Here is a 26802-nt window from a genome sequence, read left to right as displayed (position 1 = left end):
CTAGTAGAGAAACAAGAAACCACATGGCATGCAAAGTCACCATAGGCTAAAAGCAAGATCAGATACAAGGATCCAGCCATCTTCTAGTAAGCCAGATGTTAACAACAACAAAAATTTACAAAAATGTAAAATGCTTGGGTGGCGCAGCCCATTAAGCATCTGACTCCTGGTTTCAGCTCAGGTCCTGATCTCAGGATCCTGGGATCAAGCGCTGAGTCGGGCCCCGCGCTCAGTGCAGAGTCTGCTTGGGACTATCTCTCCCTCACCCTCTGCTCCTCCCCACCATGCTTGCTCTCTTCCTCTCTCTCTCTCTCAAATAAACAAATAAATATTTTAAAAAAAATAAAATGCAGGGGAGCCTGGGTGGCTCAGTGGGTTAAAGCTTCTGCCTTCAGCTCAGGGCATGATCTCAGGGTCCTGGGATCAAGCCCCACATCGGGCTCTCTGCTCAATGGGGAGCCTGCTTCCCCCCTCTCTCTGCCTGCCTCTCTGCCTGCCTCTCTGCCTACTAGTAATCTCTGTCTGTCAAATAAATAAGTAAAAATCTTTTAAAAATAAATAAATAAATAAATAAACAGCATGTAAATTTTTTCAGGAAATATGCTTATTTTTCATAAAAATATATAATGGAACTTCTGTTGTTTTTACGTGAATTAATAAATAATTTTTCAGTTTCTCAGTTTTAAATCTTACTATGGCAAATAATAATAAATACAACCCACATAAGCAAAACTTTTTTGGGGTCTTCAATAATTCTGAAGCACATAAAGGAATCCTGAGACCAAAAACTGTGAGAACTGCTGATCTAGAACAGAGGATGGAAAAATACAGCACACAAGCCAAATCTGGCCCTCTGCTTATTTTTTGTAAATAAAGTTTTATTAGAACACAGCCATACCCATTTGTTTACATGCATATGGTTGCCTTTGTGCTAAAAGCACATATAACACGGAGAAACGGACCCAGATCCAAAGACAAAAATGGATAAAGGACACGTCTTAGTAGCCCTCTGACCTTCAATGTCCTCATTTGTAAATTGGGACTAATAGTCTTAGGGAAGGGTGAGGATAACATGAAAGAACAGTGGTGAAAGAACCTGGAGCAATACTACTACTCGGTCCTCCAACAGCCGCTTAACCTGGCCTGGGTCTCCCTAGAAACCAGCGGCGCCGCATTTGGGTAGTAACAGAGCTGGGCCTAGACAACCACCATTCTCGCCTCCCTCCTCCCTGGCCCCCCCAGCTCACCTCCACCAGCTTCACCACATTGGGGTGGTCTAGCTTCTTGAGGATGGCGATCTCCTGGTACACCTGCTCAATGGGGCCCCTAGGCTGGATGCAGCCGCCGGGGGCTGGCCGGGTGCCTCGGGGTGGGGGGCGACCTGGAGGAGACACAGACCATCCCAGGGTCAGGGCAAAGAGCTTTTCCTCTACAAATGGGGGGAAACGCAAGGGAGGGGGTGTCGGCAGGGCCAGAGTGGCTGACGCCACCAGGGGCCGTAAGTAGCCTGTTCCTCTCACCTGTCTCCTCTGCTGTTGACACTCAGTGAGGCTGGAGATCCAGCCCCCTTGCTCAGCTTTCTGTCCCCTCCTTCCCATGCCATACCCCAGGTCACAGTGACAGGAGTCTTTGAGGCCTCTACCCGGGTACTCTACAGGGGACACCATTCAATGAGATCTTCTCTGTCATATCCCAACCCTGCACCAAAGAGCAAAGGTGCGGCCCACCAAACTCACGTGGAAAGCCCGCCTGTCGGATCAGCTTCTTTTTGGACAGCACCTTCATCGCCTGTGGGATAAAAGACCCCGCATCTCGGTTAAAATGGAGGAAGGGAGAGGGAAAGTTCCCTCTACTCCTAGGCCTGCCAAAGCTCTTGGCACCCGGGTGGCTTCGGGACAACGTAGTGAGCACTTCGTCATCACAGTGGCTTGACCAGCTGCGAGTGGCCTGGAGGCTGGACTGCCAGGATCCCCCCCCCTGCCCTGAGGGTGCTTCTGAGGTTCCAGGTCTACTCTCCTGGCTGGGACTCAATGCAACTGTGTGTCCTTGCCCAAGGACACATAGGAAGGACACACAGGTGGCAGATGGGAGAGCCAGAATTTGAACCCACACTAGACTGACCCCAAAGCCTCAGCTACAAGGGCAATTTGTCTCACTACCACCTGATTCTTGGTGCTACGGAGGATGTAGAAATGGGAATCCAGAGTGAAGGTATGAGACATTTGCTGAATGTATCCACTTTCTTTCTGAGCCAATCACTTTGCCTCCCCATTTCCACATCTCTATAATGGGAACATCACTTCCTTCCTAACGCCTAAAATGAAACGGCCTAAGAATAAAATGAGACAAGAGCAAAGAAAATCTTCCAGGAAATCAAGTTCTAGAAAGGAGGCTTTTACTTTGGCCAATGGTGAGGGCAGGGAGGGGGCTGTGGATACTCACGTAATAGGTATTGTCATTTTCATTGTAGGCCAACTTGACCACGCCATAGGAGCCCTGAATAAAGGGAGATGCCCATGACATACTATCCAGAAGTTACAGTCTGCAAAATGAGGACCCTAATATAGGGGCTGCAAACAAGCAACCAAATGGCCAAATCTGCTCTCCAATTACATTTTGTTGCATCGGCAGCTTTTAGAAAGTTTGAATTAGTTGCCAACACTTAAAAACAGAAAGATGCAGATATAAAGATCTACATTCTCAGCTTCTTATGAAAAAACATGAGAAGATCTAGCCATATGGGCCTATAATCATTTCTACATGTTAACAGTTTGCCACAGTCCTTACCACTCCCTACTACCTTAGCCCTAGCATGATTTGCTCATTTATATTACTCACTTGCTTTCTATTGGCATTTGAGTTTCTGACCTCTGCAAAGATACTTACTGCCTATTGGCTGAAATAAAAGCAAAAATAGATGTGACAGTATCTAAGAGGGGGGAAAAAAAAACCCACTAATGTTGGTGATATGGAATTCCCTCGAAGTTGTCTGAGCTTTTGTGGAAACACATTAATATTATGAAGTAGAAAGAAAATAAGCCAGATGGACCGCTGATGACAAAACCCTCCCACAATCTCGCCTCGAAGGACTTCTTCCCACTCCCAGCTCTAGTGCAGGCCCTCCATTCTGTCTGAGACATTTTTGGTAGATGAAGAAAACTAGCCTGGCTCCTGGGATATTTACCTTTCCAATTTCATCCTTCAGTGTGTACTGATTCAGCTGTACACAATCCTGGAAAGTTAAGAAGAAATACACAGAATATGAATTTTAAGTCTGCAGCTCTCCTGGTATGTTTTTCACAAAACAACATATACACCAGGACCCAAATCAGGGAAGAGAATTCCCCCAGCCACCCAGAGGCGTCTCCCAGGGTGACCACTACCCTGACTTCTAGAAGCCTAGTTCCTGTACATTGTAAAAAGGTGATCATACAGTATGTACTCTTTTAATACCCATTTTTGTTTGTTTTTTTATACCCATTTTTAAGATGTGTTTTCAAAATGTTGATTTTCTTTTCTTTTTTTTTTTTTATTAAAGAGTTTATTTATTTGTCAGAGAGAGAGAGAGAGAGCGTGCGCAAGCACAGGCAGAGAGAGTGGCAGGCAGAGTCAGAGGGAGAAGCAGGCTCCCTGCGGAGCAAGGAGCCCGATGTGGGACTCGATCCCAGGACGCTGGGATTGTGACCTGAGCCTAAGGCAGCTGCTTAACCAACTGAGCCACCCAGGCGTCCCCAAAATGTTGATTTTCAATTAAACAGATAATCCTATCTAAGGACTATGCTGTCCTCCAAAAACATAAAGTGACTTAGTGGAGAAAATCTGAGTGACTGTGAGGCAGCCAATGGTTTCTTAATGGTTTCTGAAAAGTTCTTTCTGTACAAAAAGTACAAGATATAAAAGGAAATAAGTAATAAACGGAATTTCATAAAAACTAAAACCTTTGCTCTTCGGGGAAAAAAGAACAAAAACAAAAAAACTTTTGCTCTTTGAGATACTCACTATTAAGGAAACAAAAGGCAAGCCACAGCCTGAGAGAAACTATTTGCAACACATCAGACTGGCATCCAGTTAGATAAAGAATTCTTGTAACTGGGGTGCCTGGGTGGCTCAGCGGGTTAAGCCTCTGTCTTCGGCTCAGGCCATGATCCCAGGGTCCTGGGATTGAGCCCCACATCGGGCTCTCTCTCTCTGCCTACTTGTGATCTCTCTCTCTCTATCAAATAAATAAATAAAATCTTAAAAAAAGAACTCTTATAACTTATCAATAACAACACCCTCATTTAAAAAAAGAAGATACACAAATGATCAGTAAGCACATGAAAAGAGGCTCCAGGGGCACCTGGGTGGCTCAGTGGGTTAAAGCCTCTGCCTTCAGCTCAGGTCATGATCCCAGTGTCCTGGGATCGAGCCCCGCATCGGGCTCTCTGCTCTAAGGAGAACCTGCTTCCTCCTCTCTCTGCCTGTCTCCCTGCCTCCTTGTGCTCTCTCTCTCTGTCAAATAAATAAATAAAATCTTTAAAGAAAAAAAAAAAAAAAGGAAAGAAAAGAAAAGAGGCTCAACATCATGACTCATAAGGGAAATGTAAATTAAAACCACACCCATAAGCCTGGCTAAAACTCAAAAATGACCATACCAAGTGTTGTCAGAATAATGCAGGCCATCGAGAAGCTTCGCACACTGCCAGCAGGAATTTAAAATGGTGCAGCCTCTGAATCATGAGAGACTATGGACTCTGAAAAACAATCTGAGGGGTTTGAAGTGGCGGGGGTGTGGGAGGTTGGGGTACCAGATGGTGGGTATTATAGAGGGCACGGATTGCATGGAGCACTGGGTGTGGTGAAAAAATAATGAATACTGTTTTTCTGAAAATAAATAAATTGAAAAAATTAAAAAATAAAAAAAATAAAATGGTGCAGCCTCTTTGGAAAACAGTTGGGCGGTTTGTTAACAAACACCTCCTCTAGGACATAGCCATTCTGCTCCAACCCGTTTACCTAAGAGGTGTAAAAACCTGTGTTCGTGCAAAGACTTGCTGTTTGAAACAGCTTCAAGTTTAATAGTCGAACACTGGAAATGACTCAAACGCCCACTGACAGGTAAACGAATAAACAGTGGTCTACTGCACATAATGAAATGCTAGTTAGCCATGAAAAGGAAGCATGTAACAACACAGACAAGTCTCGACATCATCATGCCATCAAAGAAGCTAAGCCCAAAAAAGAGTACATACTAGATGATTCCGCTCACAGAAAGTTCTTGAACTTGCAAACTAATCTATAATGCTAAAAAAGCAGGTCAGCGGGTACCTGGGAAAGGGGAAGAGGGGGAGGGATGTGTCATCAGGTGTGCGGGGAAGGTCTGTGACCTTGACTGGGGCAATGATTTCACAGACGTATGTGTCTATCAGCAATGACTGTATTGTACACTTGCAATATGTGCACTTTGGTTTACTTCAATTATACCTCAACATAGTTAGGGAGAAAATGTTAGGTGATGTAAGAAGTAAAACAGGGAAAAGAAACATGATAGAAAATAACACTTCCAGTGCTACAGATAGGCCCAGCACTTCCCTGGCACCCCCCCCACCCCAATTCTAACCCTTTCCCCGAACCTTGACATCAGTTTGGTGCATAAACTTCCAGGCCTTTCTCTATGTAAATGCACGCATACATGCACCTGTTGAAAATACAGAGCATTGTTTTGGGATGGGGTTTGGGGAGACAAAAATGATGTCACACTAGATCATATGTCACTCAACAATGTCACTGGAGATCGTTCCATGTCCGAGTGTACACACAGACCCCCATCTTTTGACCTGCTGTAAAGCCCTCCTTGGCTCACAGAGCCCTCCCTTCACCAGGGAACATTTTAGGTTGCTTCCACTGTTTCTTCCCAGTGTCACTTTCATTCCCTTGAGTCCTAGAGGGATGTGACAGGCAGAAGTGGGGCCCTGCACAGCTGTCCTAATGGGTCTCGCTGCCCCTAATCCAAGCCCCAAACGCTGCTGAGTTCATCTTCCAGATTCATCTTCCAGATTCCACTCAGATCAGGCCCTGCCTGATGCTTCCAGGGTCAAGTTCTGACTCCGCTCCTCTGACCTTGCAGAGTTGCCTAGTTGCCAACCAAATACCAGGCTTCCCTTTCTTCCTTAAAAATGGATATCTCGGTGGCAATGTCTCAGGCTGCAAAACTGCATTTCCCAGCCTCTCTTACAGCTAGGGGTGGCCACACTTTGATCTGGGTAGCAGGAGAAGCCAGAAGTGGTTGGGTAGAGTTTCCCGGAAAAAGGAATGACTTAAGAGAGCAGATGACTTTTGCTCTTCTTCCTTGTTCCTTCTTCCTGCCTGGAATGAAGCTGTGAGGGCTATAGTCACAGCAGCCATCTTGAGACCATGAGGTTTTAAGGACAACAACAGGACCACCACACAGGTCCCAAATGCCTACCTCCAGATTTATTTTACATGATAAATAAACCCTATTATGTTAAAGTCACTGCTATGAGGAAGGGCAGTATATCTTTCTCTCTCTAGGCTGATTCGAATCTAACCAAAATAAACCCAAACTCCCCTGTTGTCACAGTGCTCCTCACATGGGCCCTATTCTTCATCTAGCTGAAGCCCTGAGTACCTTTCCCCCACATCCTGCCTTCTACCCCTGGGCTTTTGCTCACACTGTGCACTCCCCTGCAGTGAACTCTCTGTTTATACCCATCTCCAATTATGCGAGTCCTACCCGGCCCGCAAAATAGAGTTAAATTCTGGCCCCTTTAAAAGGCCATTCTCGATATCCATGCTTCTCCCAATTAAATTCATTCATTCCTTCAACAAATATTTTTGTGTTCCTACTATGTGCAAGGTACCATGCCAGGCGCTGGGAACATGACAGTGGACGGGACTGTTCCTTCTGAGCTTACATTCTAGCTGGGGAGACAGGCCAAAAACAACTCAACAGACACACAGATAATCAGATGGTGATGAGTGTCGCTAACAGGGTGACAGGGGAGATGGGCTGGGGGCTGAGGGGCCTTGCAAGGGGTGGTCAGAGAGGTCCTTCAGAGGAGGAGACATCTGATTTGAAACTTGGTTGTCAAGGGGAGACAGCCCTGCAAAGACAGGGGGTGGGGGGCCCAAGCACAGAGGACAGCAGGGGTAAAAGCCTAATGGAGGGAACGAGCATGGATATCTGAGAAATACAAAAAAGGCAATGTGGACAGAGCCCTGTGAGCTGGCAGCAGAGAGGCAGGAGATGGGGTGGGAGAGGGGGCAGGGGTAGAGCACTCAGGGCCTGGTGAGCCCTAGTGGGGCTCTAAGTTCTAACCTACCTCCCAGAAGTTTCCAGTAAGGATCAAATGAGAAATTTACACACAGTGCAGAGAGAGAGAGCAGTGCCTAGCCCCCTGCTGCTGGACCGGAGGCTTCTCACTGACCGCCATCCCCAGCCAAACTCCAACCAGCAGCACCTGCATCTCCCTGTGGCCCTCGAGCTGCTGTGCCCACTCTCAGGGCAGGTCACCTGCCCCCAGCAGCCCTCACCAGCAACTGTCAGGAGTCAGTATGAAAAGCCCAGCTCCCTTGGCCCTCAGGCAGGATAACTCTGAGGTACAGAACTTTGGACAGGTCAAACAGGGCTCCCCAGAGATGAAGCCCCAGTTGTGTATGGCCACACCAATTCCCTCAGGTACCCTTTGCTGACGTCCTTCTCTTCTACCCTCATTTCCCACCCCCACCTGGGCTTCCTGGGGTCACCTCCCAAATGAATGTTCTGGAACAGCGCCGCCTACCAGAGGACCCCGCGGCCCGGCCAGCTCACACACCTGCATGCCGGTGATGGAGACGTGGTGGGACTCCACCGTGGGCCGCCGCGGCAGCCGCGGCGACGACTGCGGGGAGCCCACCGGCGAGTGGGGCAGGACCGCGTAGACGCAGCGCCCGTTCGCGTCCAGCTGGGACCGCTCCTGCAGAGAGAGCTTGCGACTACACAGCTGGGGCCGGGCCTCGGGCCCGGAGCCGGAGACGTCGAGGGGCCCATCTCGGCCGTGGGCCTCCAGGGGCCGGTCCCGGGCCAGGCCGCGGTCCGCCACGCAGCCCGGCTCACACTCGGTGACCACAATGAAGGACTCCATGCCCAGGCGGATGCTCAAGGACGAGAGGCCCTGCAGGGCTTCACAGGGCTTCTGGCCTTCGCTGTCGCCACCGCCCCCCAGCTCATCCTGGAGGGCGGCCGGGTCGCTGCTGGGCTGGCTAGAGACGCATGATGACATGGTGCGCGTGCCCAGGCACTCCCATCCGGCAGCAGCGCCACCTGCGGAGAGGGGAAGGGTCAGTGGCCCGAGGCGGGCAGGGCAGGGGAGGGGAAGTCGGTCGCTCCTGGCGCAGTGGGGACCTCACTCCCTTCTCCAGTTGACATCCTTAAAAAGTCTTGCACAACATGATGTGATCTTAAGTCTATACAGAAGAGCCTACTCCACATTTCCTTATTTGAAAAGCCCCTCCTCACACACGGACGAATTCCAAACTCCATCTCTGCAGGAACCCCAAAATAGAGTAAGCCTGCCCCCTACAGAGGCGGCAGCTACTTCCAGCTCAAGCTGATTGTTGCTAAACTGGGATGTGGGCCTAGAACTGTCTGTTCCCCCAACACCACCACTTTCTTTTTTTTTAACATATTTATTATTTAATGTTTTCCTAGTCCAGTACCCTAGTTGGTGCCTGCCAGGCATAAGGCAAACAGGAAGTGAAAAGGCTGACATCGGAGCACCTGGCTGGCTTGGCTGGCAGAGCATGCAACTTTTGATTTCAGGGTTGTGAGTTCAAGCCCCACAATAGGAGTAAAAAAAAAAGGTTGACATCAAATAGTTTTTTGAGGTGGTTCCTCAAAAATCCTAAACGGAGAATGACCACATGACCCAGCAATTCTGTTTCTAGGTACACACCCCAAGAGTACTATTCACCATAACCAAAAGGGAAGACAATGTACACGTCCAACAGTTGAATGGATAAGCAGAATGTGGTCTAACCACAATGAAATATTATTCAGCCATTAAAGGAATGAAGTCCTGACACCTGTTACAATCCAGGCATGCCTCAAAATTATGCTAAGTGAAGGAAGCCAGACCCCAAAGATCACGTACGTATAATTCTCTTTATTTGCAATTTCTAGAATGGCAAATCCATAGAAACAGAAAGCAGATTAGTGGTTGTCTAGGACTGAGAAGGTGCTGGGGAGAATGGGAGTGACTGCTGATGGGTACAGGGTCTCCTGAGGTGGCGACCATGTTCTGGAATTAAACAGACATAGTGAGGGCATAAAATTCTCAATGTAACTAAGTGCCGCTGAAGTGTTCATTTTTAAGTGGTGAAGTTCATGTTATGTGAATTAAAAGGAAAAAATAAGTTGACCCTTCCTTAGACTGTCAATTCCTTCCGTTTCTGGGACAGATTATTAACCTTTGGTTCATGTGTTTGACAAACCCTGCTGGACAAATGTCACAGGTGCCGCTAGGATTCAGGGAGTACATCCACGGATGCTAACGGTGGCAGCCCCGGACTGATCACCCACATCACAAAGGTGCCAGGCAAACAGTGGTGCTGAGTAGAGAGATTTTATGAATGAATCAAAAAAGGACATGTCTTGGGGCGCCTGGGTGGCTCAGTGGGTTAAAGCCTCTGCCTTCGGCTCAGGTCATGATCCCAGGGTCCTGGGATCGAGCCCCACATCGGGCTCTGCTCTGCAGGGAGCCTGCTTCCTCCTCTCTCTCTCTCTCTGCCTGCCTCTCTGCCTACTTGTGGTCTCTGTCTGTCAAATAAATAAATAAAATCTTTAAAAAAAAAAAAAAAAGGACATGTCTTTATGACACTGTGGCAGTGAGAGGGTAGAGAGGAATATGGGAGCAGAAAGTCGGTGCTTTCTGGAAGAGCTGGGTGAGGGACAGAGAAATGCCACTTGCCTTCTTGGGATCGTCCTGTAAGAAGTATTTATGGCGCAGCTTCTGTGTCCGGCAATCTGGACAGTAACGTGGGTGGATGGGGTCCGTGCTCTTGCGGAGGAGGGAAAGACCAATGGGAAAAGCATTAACAAAATCACTGCAGCATCCTAGGTACAATTTATGAAGAAGGACTTCAAGATAAAGAGCAACAAAGAAACCCATCAAGATACTCAGCCTTAGCTACAGTAAGAGAAGGGCAAGTTCAAATGACAATGAAATGGTCTGGTGGGTCCTCCAAAAACTAACTGCAGTGAACGACCATAGGATCCAGCACGTGTTCTCCCAGGTATGTACCCAAAAGAATGAGGCTAGGATCCAAACGGATACATATACACCCTTGTTCCTCACAGCACCATTCACAGTCAGAAGGTGGAAACAACTCAAGTGTCCATCAACTGTGAATGGCGAAAAGAATGTGTTCTATCCGTATAATGGACTATTAATAAGCCATAAAAAGGAATAAAGTTTCAACACATGCTACACCATGGATGAACTGTGAAAACGTGCTAAGTGAAACAAGCCAGATGTTAAAGGACAAATACTGGATGCTGCAATGGTACGAGTCAGGACCTAGAACAGACAACATCATACAGACGGAAGAGAGAGGCTGACCAGGGAGTGGGGGAGAGGGGACCAAGGAATCACTGTTTAAGGGGCACAGAGTTCAGTCTGGAGTAATGAAAAAGTCCCGAAAAACAGATAATGGTGACAGGTGAACAGCACTGTGAACGTCATTAATGCCACTAAATGGTGAAAGTGGTCAATTTTGTGTTATGTATATTTTACCAAAATTAACATAATAATAATAAAACTATTAGGAATTACTACTTTTTCAACTATCAGATTGGCAGTGACAAAAAGTATAATCGTAGCACTATTCTGGTGAGGCTATGGGGAGTCTGAATTGGTACCATCCTCATGAAAGAAAAGTCACCGATATCTAATGAAATTCCAAAGCACATACCCTTGACTTAGCAATTCCACACCTAAGTCTTCATCCTATAGACAACCTCCCACATGTGAAAAATGATGTATTCTGGTAGTATGGTTTGAAATGACCATCCACAGGGGACTGAGTAAGTAAGATTATGCAAGTATCCCAGGAGAAAACCAAGCATTCAGTTGATCCCACACAATCTGGGATGAATTCGCTCTAAGACACGCTGTCATATGGAAAAAACCAAAGCATTAGTATGTTGCTGTTATGTCGTAGGGGGAAATAGGCCCTATATGTGAAAGAAACTGTACATGCAACAGCATATTTCCAAAAAGGTATTCAAGAAAATGGTTAACAGGGGCCTCCAGAGCAAACAAGTGGTTTGCAGAAGTAGGCAGACAGGGTGGGAAGAACTGACATTCTACTGGGTACCATGTGCAAATAGTAATTCTTCAGAAATGAACTCTTTTATTTAAAAAAAAAAAAAAGATTTTATCTATTTATTTGAGAGAGAGAATGAGAGCACGAGAGCATGAAAGTGGGGCTGGTCTGAGGGAGCAGCAGACTCCCCCGGAACAGGGAGCTGGATGTGGGACTTATCAATCCTGGAACTCCTGGATCATGACCTGAGCCAAAGGCAGTTGCTTAACCAACTGAGCCACCCAGGGGCCCCATGAACTCTTTTTTTTTTTTTTAGTATTTTATTTTTGGGGTATCGCGCCCCCTGTCGGGCTCCCTGCTCAGTGGGGAGTCTTCACCTCCATCTGTTTTCCTGCGTGTGCGTGTGCGTGCACTCCCCCCTTTTGTCAAATAGATAAAATCTTTTTTTTTTTTTAAGATTTTATTTATTTGACAAAGATCACAAGTAGGCAGAGAGGTAGGCAGAGAGAGAGAAGGAGAAGAAGGCTCACCGCTGAACGGAGAGCCCAGTGCGGGGCTCGATTGAGCCGAAGGCTTTAACCCACTAAGCCACTCAGGTGCCCCTAAAAAATTTATTTTAAAGTCATCTCTAAGGGGCGCCTGGGTGGTTCAATAGCTTAAAGCCCCTGCCTTCAGCTCAGGTCATGATCCCAGGGTGCTGGGATCAAGCCCCGCATTGGGCTCTCTGCTTAGCAGGGAGTCTGCTTCCTCCTCTCTCTCTGCCTGCCTCTCTGCCTACTTGTGATCTCTATCTGCCAAATAAATAAATAAAATCTTTAAAAAAAAAGTAATCTCTACACTCAACATGGGGCTCGAACCCTGACATCAAGGACCGTACACTCTACCAAATGAGCTGACCAGGTGCCCCCAGAAATGAATTCTTTAAAGAAAGAAGGTAACTGTAACCCTGGTAGGAGTTAGGATAATAAACCTAGAGGGCTGAGGCAGGAGGAGGAGGAGGCATCTGGTCCCACTCCTATTCCTCTATCCCACCCTTAGCAAGTCTGAGAAAGAAATCATTAACTGTGTTCCTGGCTGCCTGGCCGCATCACTGAAAGAATCCAACCCAAGTTCAAGGTTTTCTGTGGCCCAGCTTGTTATGTTATGCATCCTCCAGGAAAGGAAAAGCAGGGCCCTTGAAGCTCCATTGCTTGCACTGGCCACATACAAATGACTTAGATTTCCTCAGCCTCGGTTTTTTTATCTATAAAATGGGCAGTCACCCGACAGCCATGAGGATTAAATAAGCTAAGCACACAGTGTCATGTCTCATACATGGTCATATGCTCAAAAAGCTATTTTTTCAATAATTACCTATCGAATGCCTACTACGTGCCAGGCTGTGTTCCAGAATGTTCCTATGAGGTACTGATATCCAAGCCAGCCAACCTACTCTCCTGTGGGTTCCAACACTCTGGCTACAGGGGCCTGCCGCCCCCAGGGCAAGAGGGGGCAGCTCCAGTGGCCTGTCCTCCTCCCACAGACACCTCAGACAGGGCTGCAGAGTTCCTGAAAAGAAAACTAGTCTGGCAGCACCTGAGAAAGTTAATGGAGAATTTTTTTCTTGCCAAGAAAAAAACAATTGCTTATCGATCTTCACTCCAGGCCAAGGACACCAAGCCATCTGCCCCCAGCAAAGCTGCTTTGAATCAGTCTCCTTGACAAGCTGGCGTCTGGCCAAGGCCTTGAGGAGGCAGGGCGGAGATGACAGCCTCTATGCTAGAGGGGCAAATGTGTCCCAGTCTCAGAAAAGAGGGCCCAGACCTCAGTGTCCCAGGGCCCAGCGAGGCCTGAGGACCAAGCCAGCCATTCTGCCAGGCGTGAGGGTCGGGGTGGAGGGGGAAGTCTTCCACCTCTAAACCCTACAGAGTCCAAGCCAGGGTTCCAATGGATCTGGGGCCACAGACCCTACAAGGTCACAGGCTCCATAATGATCTGATGAAACCCATCAACACTCTGCCCAGGAGAAAAAAATCCTACAAAGACAATGGTTTGCGCAACAATAGCAGTTAGCTGAGCACTTATCCCACACCAAGTATGGCTAAACATTCTGCCTGGCATTTGGTCCCCACCAGCCCTCTGCAAGGGAGGGACAGCCAAGGGCACCATTGCGGGGGGCGGGTAGTGAGGGGCCCTTTCTGCAAAACTGCTTGGGTTTCACAAACTGCAAAGAGCCCTCTCTCTAGAGCTTCCTGCCTGAAATCTGTGTCCTCTCCCTGCCCCTGAAGCCTTCCCCATCCCCTCAGGGCTGGCAGCCCCAAGCTCCCCCACCTCTCACAGGCAGCTCAAGAGCAACCAGACCCTTCCTGAAGCAGATGGACCAGGCTCCATGCCAGGATGAAGGGAACGCTCCTTCCTCTGCCAGGAAGCCAAGTGGCACAGACCTCTAGGAAGTGGGCTCCCATTTCCTGGGGGCTGTTTCCAACCTGTGCCTGTTCATCAAACGCAGAGGCACCATAGGACCAGCCAGCAAGCAGCCAGCAAGCGTGGCAGGGACATCCCCAACTCCAGACTCACCCTGGAAGGGGTTCCCTGAGCTCCTGGGTACCACGGGATAACAAAGGGGCCCCAGACAATGTCCTCCCTGGGATAACAGGCTTGGCCAGACACATCCTCTAACGTGGGGAAACTGAGGCCCAGGGAGGTCCTAAAGGAAATTCACTCACCCATTTGTTCTTTAAGGTAATTACTAAGGACCTACTATGTGGCAGATAAAAAAAAAAAAAAAAAGATGTGATTTCTTAAAAGTAGGTACATGGGGGGGGGGGGGGGCCTCTGGGCGGCTCAGTTGGGCATCTGCCTTCAGTTCAGTTCGTGATCCCTGGGTCCTGGGATAGAGCCCTACATCGGGCTCCCTGCTCCCTGGGGAAGCCTGCTTCTTCCTCTCCCACTCCCCCTGCTTGTGTGTTCCTGTTCTTGCTGCCTCTGTGTCAAATTAAAAAAAAAAAAAAAAAAAAGTAGGTACATGGGGTGCCTGGGTGGCGCTGTCATTTGAGTATCTGACTCTTGGTTTCAGCTCAGGTCATGATCTCGGGATCCTAAGATTAAGCCCCTCACTGGATCTGTGCTCAGTATGGAGTCCCCTTGAAATCTTCTCCCTCTCCTGCCCCTCCCCCTGCGCGTGCTCTTTCTCCCCCCCCCCCTTCCCCCCCCCCCCGCCCCGTAAAATAAAAAAACAAAATCTTAAAAAAAAAAAGTAGGTACACAAATGACTCTAAGTTTTGTAAGTACAAACGAGGAGAAACCAAGACCAGATAAAACAGAAGATAGGGGAGACACCTGGATGGCTGAGTCGGTTAAACAGCCGAGTCTTGATTTCGGCTCAAGTCATGATCTCAGGGTCCTGGGATAGAGCCCCATATCGGGCTCCGCACTCATGGGGAGTCTGCTTGAGGATTTTTTCTCTCTCCCTGCTCATACTCTCAATCTCTCAAAAATAAATCAATCAGTCTTAAACACAGAGAGAGAGAGATCGGAATGGTGGGGGCAGGTCAAGGAAGGCCGCGGTTCAGGAAATTGTATTTCAGCTGAGACCTACAGGGTAGGTAGGTGCTGAGGGGGCAGGGCCTTGTTCCAGAAGGAGTGAGCTTCTGAGAAGGTCCTGAGCCAGAAAAGACGTGGGAGAGTGGAGGGAACAGAAAGAAGCACCACCCCCTCCTCCCCAGACTGGAGGCATGGGAGTGTGAGCGGAGTGTGAGTGCCAGCGCGTGGAGGGTGCATGCAAAGGAAGCTGGAGGACAAGAGCTTTGTAGGCAAAGTGGATGGAGAACACAAAGGGCACCCCAGGGCAGAGTCCCAGGGACCCCACTAGGCACCTGTTACAGATTGAACTGCCCCCCCACAAAAGATATGCTGGAGTCATAACCCCGGGACCTCAGAATGGAATTTTATTTGGAAGAGAGGGTCTTTACAGAGGTAATCAAGTTGCAGTGAGGTCACTAAGCGTGGGTCCTAATCGAATTTGAGTGGTGTCTTTATAAAAAGGGGAAAATCTGGCCCCAGAGAGAGATCCACTTAGGGAAGAACACAGGGGAATGTGGGAGTAGAGATCTGGTGCTGCCCCGTCGAGCCAAGGAATGCCAAAGATGGCCAGCAAGCCAGCAGAAGCCCAGAGAGGGGCAGAACAGATTCTCCCTCCCGATGCTTGACCTAGGGTTTCTGGCCTCCACAACGGTGAGCCTCTCCAGTTCTGCTGCTGAAGCCTCCCGTCTGCAGACCGTCCTCCCAGCAGTCCTAGCAAGGGAACACAGCTCCCGCCCACCCACAGAAACCAGCTGCCTCAAGGCCACCGATGACAGGTGTTTCCCAAAGGAGGAGCGGGAGACCTGGGGGGCTCGGCGGGACTGGCCGACACAGCACTAAGGTTTGATGCCAGCGGGAACACCCCAGATTCCAGCCCTGGCCCAGCCAAACCCTTACCCCTTTCGTCACACCAACCCTTACAAATGTCTCTCCTCGAGCACTCTGTTTGAGGCACGGAACCGACTGTCTCCCCAGAGACAAAGGCCCTCCCTTGGCAGAGGTTAGGAGGGATAATGCCGGTTTCAGCTTAGCGTGCCCAGACCCCGTCCCTGTCACAGTCCCGAGAGCAACAAGGTGGCAAGTGGGGACTCAGGGGTCAACTGGCCAGGCCTACCCTGTGTCTGAAACTATTTGAATGCGATGTCAACATCTCAAAGCCAGGACATTTCTGAATCAAGGCAAAATTTCCAGTCTCTTGAGGTCCTGGGCACTCCAACAGCACCTGGTCTGTATTCTCTCCCGGCAAGAATTCACTGCAGCTTTGGACAGGAAATACAGTTGCCTGCGTACCACTACCACCACCCTCACCTCCTCCCCGCCCCCACCTCCCTCGCCTCCCCAACACCAAGGACAGGCTGAGTGCACGGGTCACACGCCTGCCTCCTTTTCCCACAGCTCCCGCCCTATCTCACCCCTCCAAGCCCTGCTTGGAGATGCATCAGATGTCTGTGCTAAACAGGGCACACATCAGGGGTCACCTGCTCCAACCACTTCAATTCACCAATGAGGAAAAATGAACCTTCAGGCAGATTTACTGATTTGCCCCAAGTTAAACAGTGGTTCCAGGAAAAGCTAAAACCGGTCTGAGTTTTTCAAGAAGGGGCTAAAAATTACAACCACAGCCTTGCAAGGTCCATGTACTGGATCCTAGATCAAGTCCGGGCTAGGCAAAATCCCTAACAAAGGGGAGCATACGGCCCATTCCTTGGACTTCCTAAGACCTCAACCTGCTTGAGAGGGGAGCACGAAGACATGAGATCTTAGGAGGGTCAGAAAAGAAAAGCATAGGATTTGGAGATATCAGCCTGATTTAACATGTGAGAGCCATGGCTTTGCGTTTCTTGTTTACGGATCAACTCCAGGACCTAGAACTTTCCAGAACACTGCTGACACTCAGTAAATACTGGCTAGAGCCATTTGTTTCTATCACTCATCCCAAGGCTGCTCAGAAGTTTTCTTTAGTTGGCTCAGAATCTATGTTCCTTTACACCAATAACAGCAGACTGATTTACATCTGGGAAACCATTCTTTCTTGTGGAAAGGTGACTCCACGAAACTTGTCTGTACCATCAACTTCAGGGATTCCCATATGACTTGAGCCTGATTAATGAGGTATGAATTACTCTGGTCAAGAGATCTGATACAAGAGTAGACGTGTGACTCAGGTCGGTCCATCTCTTTCTAGGACTTGGCTTAAGGATTGAGAATGTCTCTTTCTGTGAAACTTGGAGCAATAAGGATGTATTTCTAGAGTTATTGGGGGCTGGGAAAAACCCTGCCCTAGAATGAAGTCAACAGAGAAGAGAAGCAACAGACAGAGAAGAACTGAGGCCCAGAGACACTGTCCGAGTACAGGATCCAGCCATGCCTGAAGCCCATATATACCAGAAGCTTTTAACTACATGATCCCATTTGTGCTTGTTAGTTTGTGATTGGTTTTCTGTCATTTACAACCCAGGGTCCTGACTGACAGAAGACACAGAGCCGATTGACAGAAAAGCCTCTCCACTAAACTCCCTATCAGATCAACACTTCCCTGCACCATAAGGCTCTCAACCAGACCAAAGTGCCAGGCAGCCGCAGGTCTCCCGGTGACCCACACAGCCTTCACCTTGACACTGAAGCAAAAACAGAACTTCCAAAGACTTTCTTTTTCTTTTTTCTCCTCTTTAATCTTAAAGAAAAAAAAAAAAAAATCAAGGCTGGGGAAAGGAAGGGCCAATGAACAGGACAGAGTGAAGTGAAGATAGTGACCAGACCTTTGATACAAGAAATGTATCAGGGCAGCAGTGGCCATGTCAGCGTTAGATAGCAGCCAGGCCCCTGCAGCTCTTGCCAAGTGCCAGGCTCTGTTCTGAGCACTTTGCATCTATCATCTCATTTAACTGTCAGAACAACTTTAAGAGTCAGGTACGCTTAACATGCTTATTTCACTGATGAGAAACTGAGGCAGAGTCGGAGTCACTTGCCCACAATCACACAGCGCTTTGGGAAAGCACAGGTGTAAAGGCCCCTGGATTTGGGGGGACATGGTGATGAAGTGCATGTCCCTTCTCCTGCACACAGCAAATGCTCCCTTGAACGGACGCTGTTGCCAGGAAAGCACCTCCATGGCTAGCAAGTTCAAGTCCCTCATCTGGCTTGAATTTATATTAAAACAAAATCTTTATCTCTAACCTCACCGTGCTAACTTTACTCTTTCCATCTTCTGCTCTAACTGTTGTCCACGTGCATCACTTTTCACAAGACTTAAATAAAGCAAAGCGTCCTTGGGGCACCTGGGGGGCTCAGTGATTTAAGCCGCTGCCTTCGCCTCAGGTCATGATCTCAGGGTCCTGGGATCGGGTCCCACATCGGGCTCTCTGCTCGGCAGGGAGCCTGCTTCCCTCTCTCTCTCTGCTTGCCTCTCCATCTACTTGTGATTTCTCTCTGTCAAATAAATAAATAAATAATCTTTAAAAAAAAAAAAAAGAATTTCACATCCTTGCTTACATGTACCCAAAGAATGTGTGCACACTCCCAAGGCTTTCATCACCGGCACAGGGCTGCCCATGGAGTTGCTCAGACCCACAGACGTGAGGTGGCCTCCACAAGGGAGCCCAGCAGGTCCCAGACTAGGCCAGGGTGAGAACCAGAGGTTCTGACTCCTGCAGCCTCATGTCCCCTGGGGGACAGGACACTTACAGAGCAAGGAGCTCCAGTGTCTTCCTTGGAGGTTACTGTTTGGTTAATAAGGAAGTACGGAGTGGGGGAAGCCCCCCGCATTCATGCAGTCAAGCATCTAAAAGCCAGGTGCACCCCAGTGGCCCCCCATCTTGAACAGAAGGAAGTGTGAGTGGGTGGGTGGGTGTGAAGCAGGTGTGTGTGGGGGGCTACCTGGAAAGGGAGGCAGGAACCATCCCCCCCCCCCCCCCCGCAATCTTTCAGGGAACCAAAGGAAGAGGCAGAGAAAGGACTGGAATTTGAGTTTGTAATGAAAAGAAGTAACAATCTGAAACAAATGAAGAAGTAACTCAGACGCCAACATTCTGCAGCCTGGCAGGTGGGAGACGGAGGGGGACCAGACACCCCAGCTCTTCCCTCCCTCTGCAGCCTCCCCGCACAAAGCACCCCAGCCAGGGGCCAGGAGGGGCTGGGAACCGGCTCTGCCTCTGAGGAACCAATCCTGTCCCCTACACCTGGACACAGAACCTGGTAGAATTGTCTGAAATGAATCTAAATAAAATCCCTTTCCATCAGGATCCTCAAAGGCAAAAATCCTCATGCACTTATAAAAACCCCGGATGGATGCGTTCTCTCTTCCACGCCCTGCCCCCACCCAAACCACCGGGTTCCCTGTTTAAACTTCCCCAGCAGAGGCTTATCTCAGACACCACCCTCGATGCCCCTCCCCCCACCCATTCACCGCCTACCTCCAGCCCCTGTGGGCAGAGGGGCCAGACCTTGGCCTGCGGAGGGATGAGGGGGCATCTCTTCCTGGGGCCATCCTCTCTCCTCTCCAGGTTGAGATTAGCATTTTTATCTCTGCAACTGCCATCTCTCAACTATTTACAGAAGCCAACGGGATAAAAAGAGACAACATAAAAATAGTTGCTCAGCAGCCTTCAGGATGGGGTGGGGGTGGGGGTACAACAGGCTTTTAGAATTTTCTTTCTCTCCTTTTCAAAGGGGAAGTTGCTAGAATTGTTTATCTTTCCCAAAGCACTCCCGTAAGAGTTCACAGACCACTCATTTGGGAGCTCTCCGGGCCCAGGGACCAGGTGCCGGTGTCCCTCAGCTCCCAGGACAGGGCTTGTCACTAGCCCCCCAAAAAGTGTGGGCTCAGTTCAGTGACATATCATCAGGGTTCCAGAGCCAGTGCTAAGTGAAACACAGCGCCTTGCTCTACCCTGTTTCCATCCGGCCTTCCAAAAAACATGAGCCAGTCAAAAAAAAAAACAAAACAAAACTTGGCTTTTCTCTATGCTTAAAATGTTTCATAATCGAAGAAAAAAGTTCAGCAGCACCACTACCAAAACGACAGAAACAGAAAACACGGGCAGCTGAAATCACTCCTTCCCCATTTTGGTCATGAACGTCCCCCGGTAGGGAATGCTGGGGCATTCCTCACAAGCGACAGCGCCCACCTCCTCTGAAATATACCCAATTTTTCGCTGTGTTGAGGAAGGGATCCAATCAGAGAAGAAAGGAATCTTAAAATCTTATTTTTCAGAGAGTAAAAAATCATACCCTCCTGAAGAGGGATTCTATTCTAGGAGAAAATGGGCATCATCTGCCATCATATGGAGGTCAAGGTAAACTCGAGAGCTCAGGATTAGAAGGTATGCGAGGAAATTAGACAACTCCCAGGGGCCTGGACCTTGATTTTCTCATCTGTAAAATGGAGCTGCTGCAGCCCAGCCAGGGGGTGACTCTGGAGTCCATCCTCTATATGAACGTTGGCTCACAGACAGTGTTCCCAAAGACCCTGTTCTCCCCTCCTCTCTGTGTTCTACCTACTCAACTGTCAAAGGGAAGGGGCTACGGGACTGCTCTTTTCTGGGCTTCCTCCCAGCTCCGGGTTCACTAGGCTTCTGATTTCCTCCATGGCAGGCATTTCTGGCCAAGCTGTCAGGAGACGGCGCTGACTCCACGCCTGGCCACAGGGTTAGGGCTCCATCTGTCTGGGGAGGCTTTCTCTACTTTGTGGATTTACTTACCTGGAAAAAGTCTCACAAAAATACATGCCAAAAGATGACATGTGGGCCTGCGTCTAACAAATCACCGTGATTGAAGAAATGGAACCGAATGAAATTCACACTCTCCATGAAAAATCACACGGCACCCCTGTGCATTGAGCGTGGAGGCACCGGGCTTTGGGAGGAAGCAGGATTCTTGTGGCGGAGCTGGAGGGGGCCCGAGATGGAGGGAGTCCTGAAAACCCTGTTCCTGGTAACTGTTCCCCAACTGAATTCCAAGACCCTTCCCTCCACTACCTTCTGTCTGCCAACAGAGTGACAAAGTAACATCCCAGGCCCAGAGGTTCCTTAACTGGGCTCTGAGGAAGCAGAGGTACGCACGAAGTGGCCGTAAGAAACCCTCATAGTGGAAACCACCCAGGGTCCACCAACTGATGAATGGGTAAACAAGATGGAGTCTATCCATACAAGGGAATACTACTCAGCCACAGAAGAGAAGCACCCACATACTTTCCAGCATGGGTGAACCTCGGAAACATTTCGCTCCAAGAAAGACAAGCCAGCCACGAAAGGTCACATATTAACAGGTCCAGAAGGGAACCAGCACAGCTGAAAGAAGAAAAGGCCATTCCAGGAGAGGAATGCGATTTCCTTCACTTCCAAGAAAGAAGGCGCAGAAATGAGGGAGAGGGCCAAGGCGGCACCCCGCAGCCAGGCCTGCCTTAACCCCACCCTCCCCACCCCCCAGGATCCTGTAGCTCAAAGGGGAGGAGCTGACTGGGAGAGCAAAACATCCAGGGAAAAATAGCAACGCAAGGCCCTCTTCGGACCCAAAGGACAATCTGAAACAGCATTTGCCCCAAATCTCCAGGATCAGGAAAGGAAGCAAAAACTCAAGGCTTCCCAGTTACCAGAAGGTGGGATGAAGAAAGCAAGGTTGCAATTGACCCTAACCAAGTTCAAGTACTCTGCCTGTCGGAGCCCTTCCGTTAAATGAGTTCATGATGGGATGAGGACGACTCTGCAACCCACATTAAAATCTGAGCCAAACGCCTTGAAAATAGGCTTGGCTGCCCCACCCAGCAGCCCATCTTGGATGCAGGTTGAGGTTCTCAAGGAGCAAACTCCTGGGTGACTGCACAAAGTTCCCACTGCTAGGTCAAGACCCTTCCCCTCCCACTCCCATACAATCTCTCTCTCTATTTCTCTCTCTTTTTTTTTTTTGAAGATTTTATTTATTTATTTGACAAAGATCACCAAGTAGGCAAAGAGGCAGGCAGAGAGAGAGGAAGAAGCAGGCTCCCCGCTGAGCAGAGCCCGATGTGGGGCTCCTGGGATCATGACCTGAGCCAAAGGCAGAGGCTTTAAACCACTGAGCCATCCAGGTGCCCCTCTCTCTCTCTCTCTTTTTTTTTTTAGCCCATCCCTTAAGACTTAGCACAAACACCACCTCTTTCTGGGAGCCTCCTGGATTCATACCAGCAAGAAGAGATTTCTCCAGAAACTCCATCGCCCTCTGCTTCCTTCATTCCCAGCACACTTACTCCTCCTGGTGTGTTTCAACACAGACACTCCTGGCATTCAGGGCAGGGCAATTCTTCATGCCTGGCATGGATCTGGCCTGCTTGCCGGACATTTGGCATCCTTGGCTCCTGCCTACCAAAGCCAGAAGTGCTCAGCATCACTTTGACAACCAAAAGTCACCAGGCACTTTTCCAAATGCTTGCCAAGAAGGTATAACTGCCCCTGGTGAGAGTTATTGCAGAGTTATTGGTGAATATATTTGGCCACTAGCCCACTAACAACCTGGGAGCAAAGACAAGTCAATACGCATCAGTATCATGCCCGCTTAGCTCTGTGTCCTCCTAAGGTGGTTTAGTAAACAATTCTGGGTCCCTCAAAAAGCTGAGGACAGCCTTGCAAGGGACCCTGCTATAAAAGAGGTGGTAAAGTGCATAAGGCTCAAGGGACTGACAGGCCTGGGTTGGCTGTGTGACCCTGGGCAAGCTGCTTAACCTCCCTGATCCCTCTATAGAATGCGGCTAACTCCAAGAAACACGGCAGGATTGTTTCCTGACCTCCTCATCTCTACAATGGGAGTAAACATTTCTGCCTCTAGGATTTTGGTAGGCATTAAATGAGATAATAAATGCAACACATATCACAGTGTTTGGAGGCTCATCAAATGATGGCTATTACTTTGTATGACAAAAATACACTGTGCTCTCACTAGGCATAGCTGCTTTCTACATAGGAAGGGCTTAAATTGAGCAATCTGGAAGGAGGTGCCAGGGCTCACCACAGAGCTGCATCTGCATAGCACGAACACTGTTTATTCTTAAATTGCATGTTTTTGTGGGGTGGTTTGGGAGGCGGGGGGCTCACTCCCCCAAAACCCTCCCCTTGTTGCTGTCCCTACCTCCCCGAGAACATGGCAGCCTATGGGGACAGAGAGCTATCCTCTTCTCTCCCCCCTGGGGGCAGGGCTAGGAGAGGGGGTGTGGTAAATGACCAGTACCACTCTAGGGGACATGAAGTTTCTATCTCTAGGACTGCAGGGACTTCCAGATTAAAGTTACCTTTAAGGAAGTGGACACTACATGTCCCACCTCAAGCCAGCGAGCCCCTCTCTTACTGAGCGCACTGAGTTCCCAGCCCCCTCCCCAAACGGTATCCCTCCACCCCAAAGTTCTGATGGAGACAGGAGAGGCTAAGGTGCAACCTCGCTAAGGCCAAGTGAGAGCAGCAGAGCGGCTGGCAGAGCTGTGAAAACATCCCGCTTCCCAAACTGGGCAGCGCAGAGGTGGGGGGAGCCAGGAGGAGCTCGAGGCTGGACAGGGTGGCATTCCTGGCATCAAGACCCAATGCTTACGGGGCTGGGCCCAGACTCCCCGCGTCCCCAACATTCAAGCAGAGGGTGCCGGTGAAGGCACCTCTCCGCACTGAGTGCTGCGGACCCGAGGTAAATTTAGGTCAAAAGGACCAGCCAGCGAGGTGCCGGAGGGCGGAGGCAGAGGGCCAACTAAGAGAGGCAAAGGTCCCCAGGCCCCGCAACTGCTGATCCAGGGTCCTGCCCTCTGCAGTCGGTCCCACCCACCAGGGCCTGGGTTTGCCCCCAAGACAAGAGGGGTGCGGGGGTGGGGTGCTCAGAGGCCGGCGGCCCTCTCTTTCCCTGCACTCTGTAGCTTTCCCCACCTGTCAAACGCGAGAGGGTGGGCCTAGGCCGCCTCCAAGATCCTTGACTGCCCCGGCCCCGGTGACATCGGTTCCAAACTCCGGGACCGCCCCTGCCACCCCCAGCCGGGCGCGGCCCGGCCAAGGAGGCCACTCCAAGGCCCCAGGCGCTCCGAGGACGCGGGGGAAGGGGCGCCCGGGGGCCGAGTCCCCCCACGTGGCGGGGCGTGGGGCGCCGCACGTGGGGTCCTCTCCACGGAGGGAACCTGGTGCCGGCCTCAGGGCTTTGTCTGCAGCCCCAGCAGCTGTCCCCCGCCCCGACAGGGCGAGGGCGCCCGGGGCTGCAGCGCCGTGTCCCCGGCCCGCGGCCCCGCTCCCGTCAGCTCACCTGGGCTCCGCGCCGCCGCCGCCGCCGCCGCCGCCGCCGCCTCCCGCGCTCAGCGCCCCCGGCTCGGCTCTGCCCGGCTCAGCGCGGCCGCGCGCTCCTCTCCGCGGCCCCGGCCGGCGCGCAGGGGGTGGGGCGGGGGCGGGAGGAGCCGCCGGGTCCCGGCTGGGGCGCGACGACGCCGCGGGCTGCGCGGGGATTGGCCGCGGCCGCTGGAAACCCGGGCGCGGAGCCGCCCTCGGCGCGCCCCCGCCGGCTCGGCCCCGCGCCGGGGAGGGAGGGGAGGCGGGAGCCGGTGGAGACGAAAGTAGCGGCGAGGCGGCGGGGTGGAGAAAGGAAAGGAAAGGGGAGGAGGCGAAGGCTAGGGGAAGTGATGTGGGGCCGGGAGCGGCCGCCGGAGGCCGCCGAGCCGGGAGGACGGGAGAGACCCGGCGCGCGCCGGGGCGCGGGCTGCTGCGCGGCAACTTTGCCTCCGCCCGCGGCGCGCACCTGCCCCGGTTCTCGGCGCCGCGGCTGCGGCACCCTCGGGCAGGCCGGACGCGCCGGCAGCGCTCGCTTTGTTTGGCCAAACACGGGGACTGCAGGGCGGCGGCTGAGTCGCGGAAAGTTCCCCAAGCCTGCGGGACAGCCGGGGTCCCGCCTAGCGGCCGGGCTTCCGTCCCAGGGCTGCTGCCTCTGCACCAGGCGCCGGGCGGGGGATGCGGCCTAGATTTCGGGTCTCCACCCATTCGGGGAAACCCCTTTCCTCACCCGCCTCCCCGCTGACCACTACTCCGGGCCCGCCCTAAAGGCTGGGGAGCGGTGTTCCTTTCCCACCCCCCACTCCACCCGGATGTACCAAACTACACGAACCCCAGTGAAGTTCTGGCTTGTCCCCAGGACTACTTAGATGCTCTTTGTGGAATACATCTTCTTTTTAACAAGCATTCTGCCCCTTTGGGGCGCCCTCCTTTGCTGGCGCCTTAAGAATGTGTTTAGTCCCCCAGCTGGGTAACGGTATTGCAGGGGGAGGGAGAGAGGGACCTCAAAGGCTGCCTGACCCGCCGACCTTAGATGGTTTCGAAACCCAGTCCTGATCCTAAAGGTACCCAGTCGGTGTATCGCTGACCCTGCCAAGAAGCCAAAAGGGATTCGAGTCCAGAGGGGAGTCAGGGGCCAAAGCAATTAAAAGTTCAAAGTCCTCTTGTACTGGGTGGATTTCCAGTCCCCTTCAGTTTATTTAGTATTTCCATGCTGCAGGGGTGCTCACCGACAATGCGGAGCTTTCAACCAGATGACCACAATTTCTGATGTGACTCATCACGCATGCTTTTTTTTGTTGTTAATAGTAAAGCCCGAAAACAACCTTCCTCAATGTTCATGGGGGGGGGGGGGGGGATAAACAAAAGGTATATTGGCCATTTCATGGAATACTATGCAATAGTTCGAAGGAGTATGTACATTCGCTCTATTTGTACACACACGTGGGAAGATCCCCAAACCAGAATGCTGAGTAAAGGAGCAAGTTGAAATATACAATACGATGTATAATTAGTGTTTTAAAACCCCCACATAGGGGTTCCCCAGGTGGCTCAGTGGGTGGAGGGTCCTGGGATGGAGCCCCACATCCAGCTCTCTGCTCAGCAGGGAGCCTGCTTCCTCCTCTTGCTCTGCCTGCCTCTCTGCCTACTTGTGATCTCTCTCTCTCAAATAAATAAATAAAATGCTTTAATAAATAAATAAATAGGCTTTCTCATTCATGGACACATGCTTAGCCTTTTTAAAAAAGGTCAGTGGGGATTGAGTGTAAATTAAATTCATGACAGTCTGCCACAAAGACAGAAGTAGGGCCAGAGAACAAGGACAGGGAGCATAATATTTTGTGGCATGTGAAAATTATATGAAATTTAACTTTCAGTGTCTGCAAATAAGACTTTTATTGGAACGCAGCCACACCCATTCATTTGTCTGTGCCTGCTAGGAAGGCAGAGCTGAGAAGTTGCAACCACACGGCTTATAAGTAAAAGGCACTTTTACTTATAAATGAATTCAGCAAATGCTGAAATGTTAAGTCAGTTCCGAATGGTGGATGCATAGTTCTGTGTTTTTCCATATTTTGCTATTTTCTCCCCCCAAAATATGTATTGGGACTGATGGGGAACATTTTGATCATTTCTGACTCTATGTCAGGGGTCAGCAAACTTTTTCTGCAAACGTCCAGGTAGTAATTATTTTAGACTTTGAAGCCATAAGCCGTGTGGTTGCAACTTCTCAGCTCTGCCTTCCTAGCAGGCACAGACAAATGAATGGGTGTGGCTGCGTTCCAATAAAAGTCTTATTTGCAGACACTGAAAGTTAAATTTCATATAATTTTCACATGCCACAAAATATTATTGTTTTGATTTCTCTTCAACTATTTAAAAATGCATAAACCATTCTTAGTTAGCAGGACATATAAAAAACAGGTGGCATGCCAGATTCAACCCGTGTGAGCAACGATTTGGCAACCCCTGCTTTACTAAAGAAACCAAAATAGATATTGGTTGATGTCTCTTCCTGTTACTTGTTAAAATATACTATTCTGTATGTTACTAAACTGTCTATGTTTTATTATTTCTTAAGGTTTTATTTGAGAAAGAGAGTGAGAGAGCATGAGAGCAGAGAGGGTCAGAGGGTAAAGCAGACTCTCTGCTGAGCAGGAGCCCGATGTGGGGCTCGATG

General features: G+C 50.1%; 1 protein-coding gene across 6 annotated transcripts in view; it reads right to left on the bottom strand.

The window, feature by feature from the left end:
* Nucleotides 1-24189, bottom strand: part of CAMKK2 (calcium/calmodulin dependent protein kinase kinase 2) — a 47251-nt gene extending 23062 nt beyond the window's left edge. For 5 of the 6 annotated variants that reach the window (XM_059408387.1, XM_059408382.1, XM_059408385.1 and 2 more), the window contains exons 1-7: nucleotides 24106-24182; nucleotides 9948-10037; nucleotides 7815-8302; nucleotides 3185-3232; nucleotides 2443-2496; nucleotides 1737-1788; nucleotides 1248-1381 (exon numbers count right to left, since the gene is read on the bottom strand). In XM_059408387.1, coding sequence (XP_059264370.1) covers nucleotides 1248-1381; nucleotides 1737-1788; nucleotides 2443-2496; nucleotides 3185-3232; nucleotides 7815-8261 — 735 coding nt within the window. In that variant the 5' untranslated portion in view covers nucleotides 8262-8302; nucleotides 9948-10037; nucleotides 24106-24182. Of the gene's footprint in view, nucleotides 1-1247; nucleotides 1382-1736; nucleotides 1789-2442; nucleotides 2497-3184; nucleotides 3233-7814; nucleotides 8303-9947; nucleotides 10038-24105 lie in introns of all 6 variants that reach the window. The other variant, XM_059408383.1, reaches the window with a different exon arrangement.
* Nucleotides 24190-26802: the final 2613 nt, after the last annotated feature.

The sequence above is a fragment of the Mustela nigripes genome, chromosome 8 (assembly GCF_022355385.1).
Source record: "Mustela nigripes isolate SB6536 chromosome 8, MUSNIG.SB6536, whole genome shotgun sequence".
NCBI lineage: Eukaryota > Metazoa > Chordata > Mammalia > Carnivora > Mustelidae > Mustela > Mustela nigripes.
This window is presented reverse-complemented; position numbering and strand designations above follow the sequence as displayed.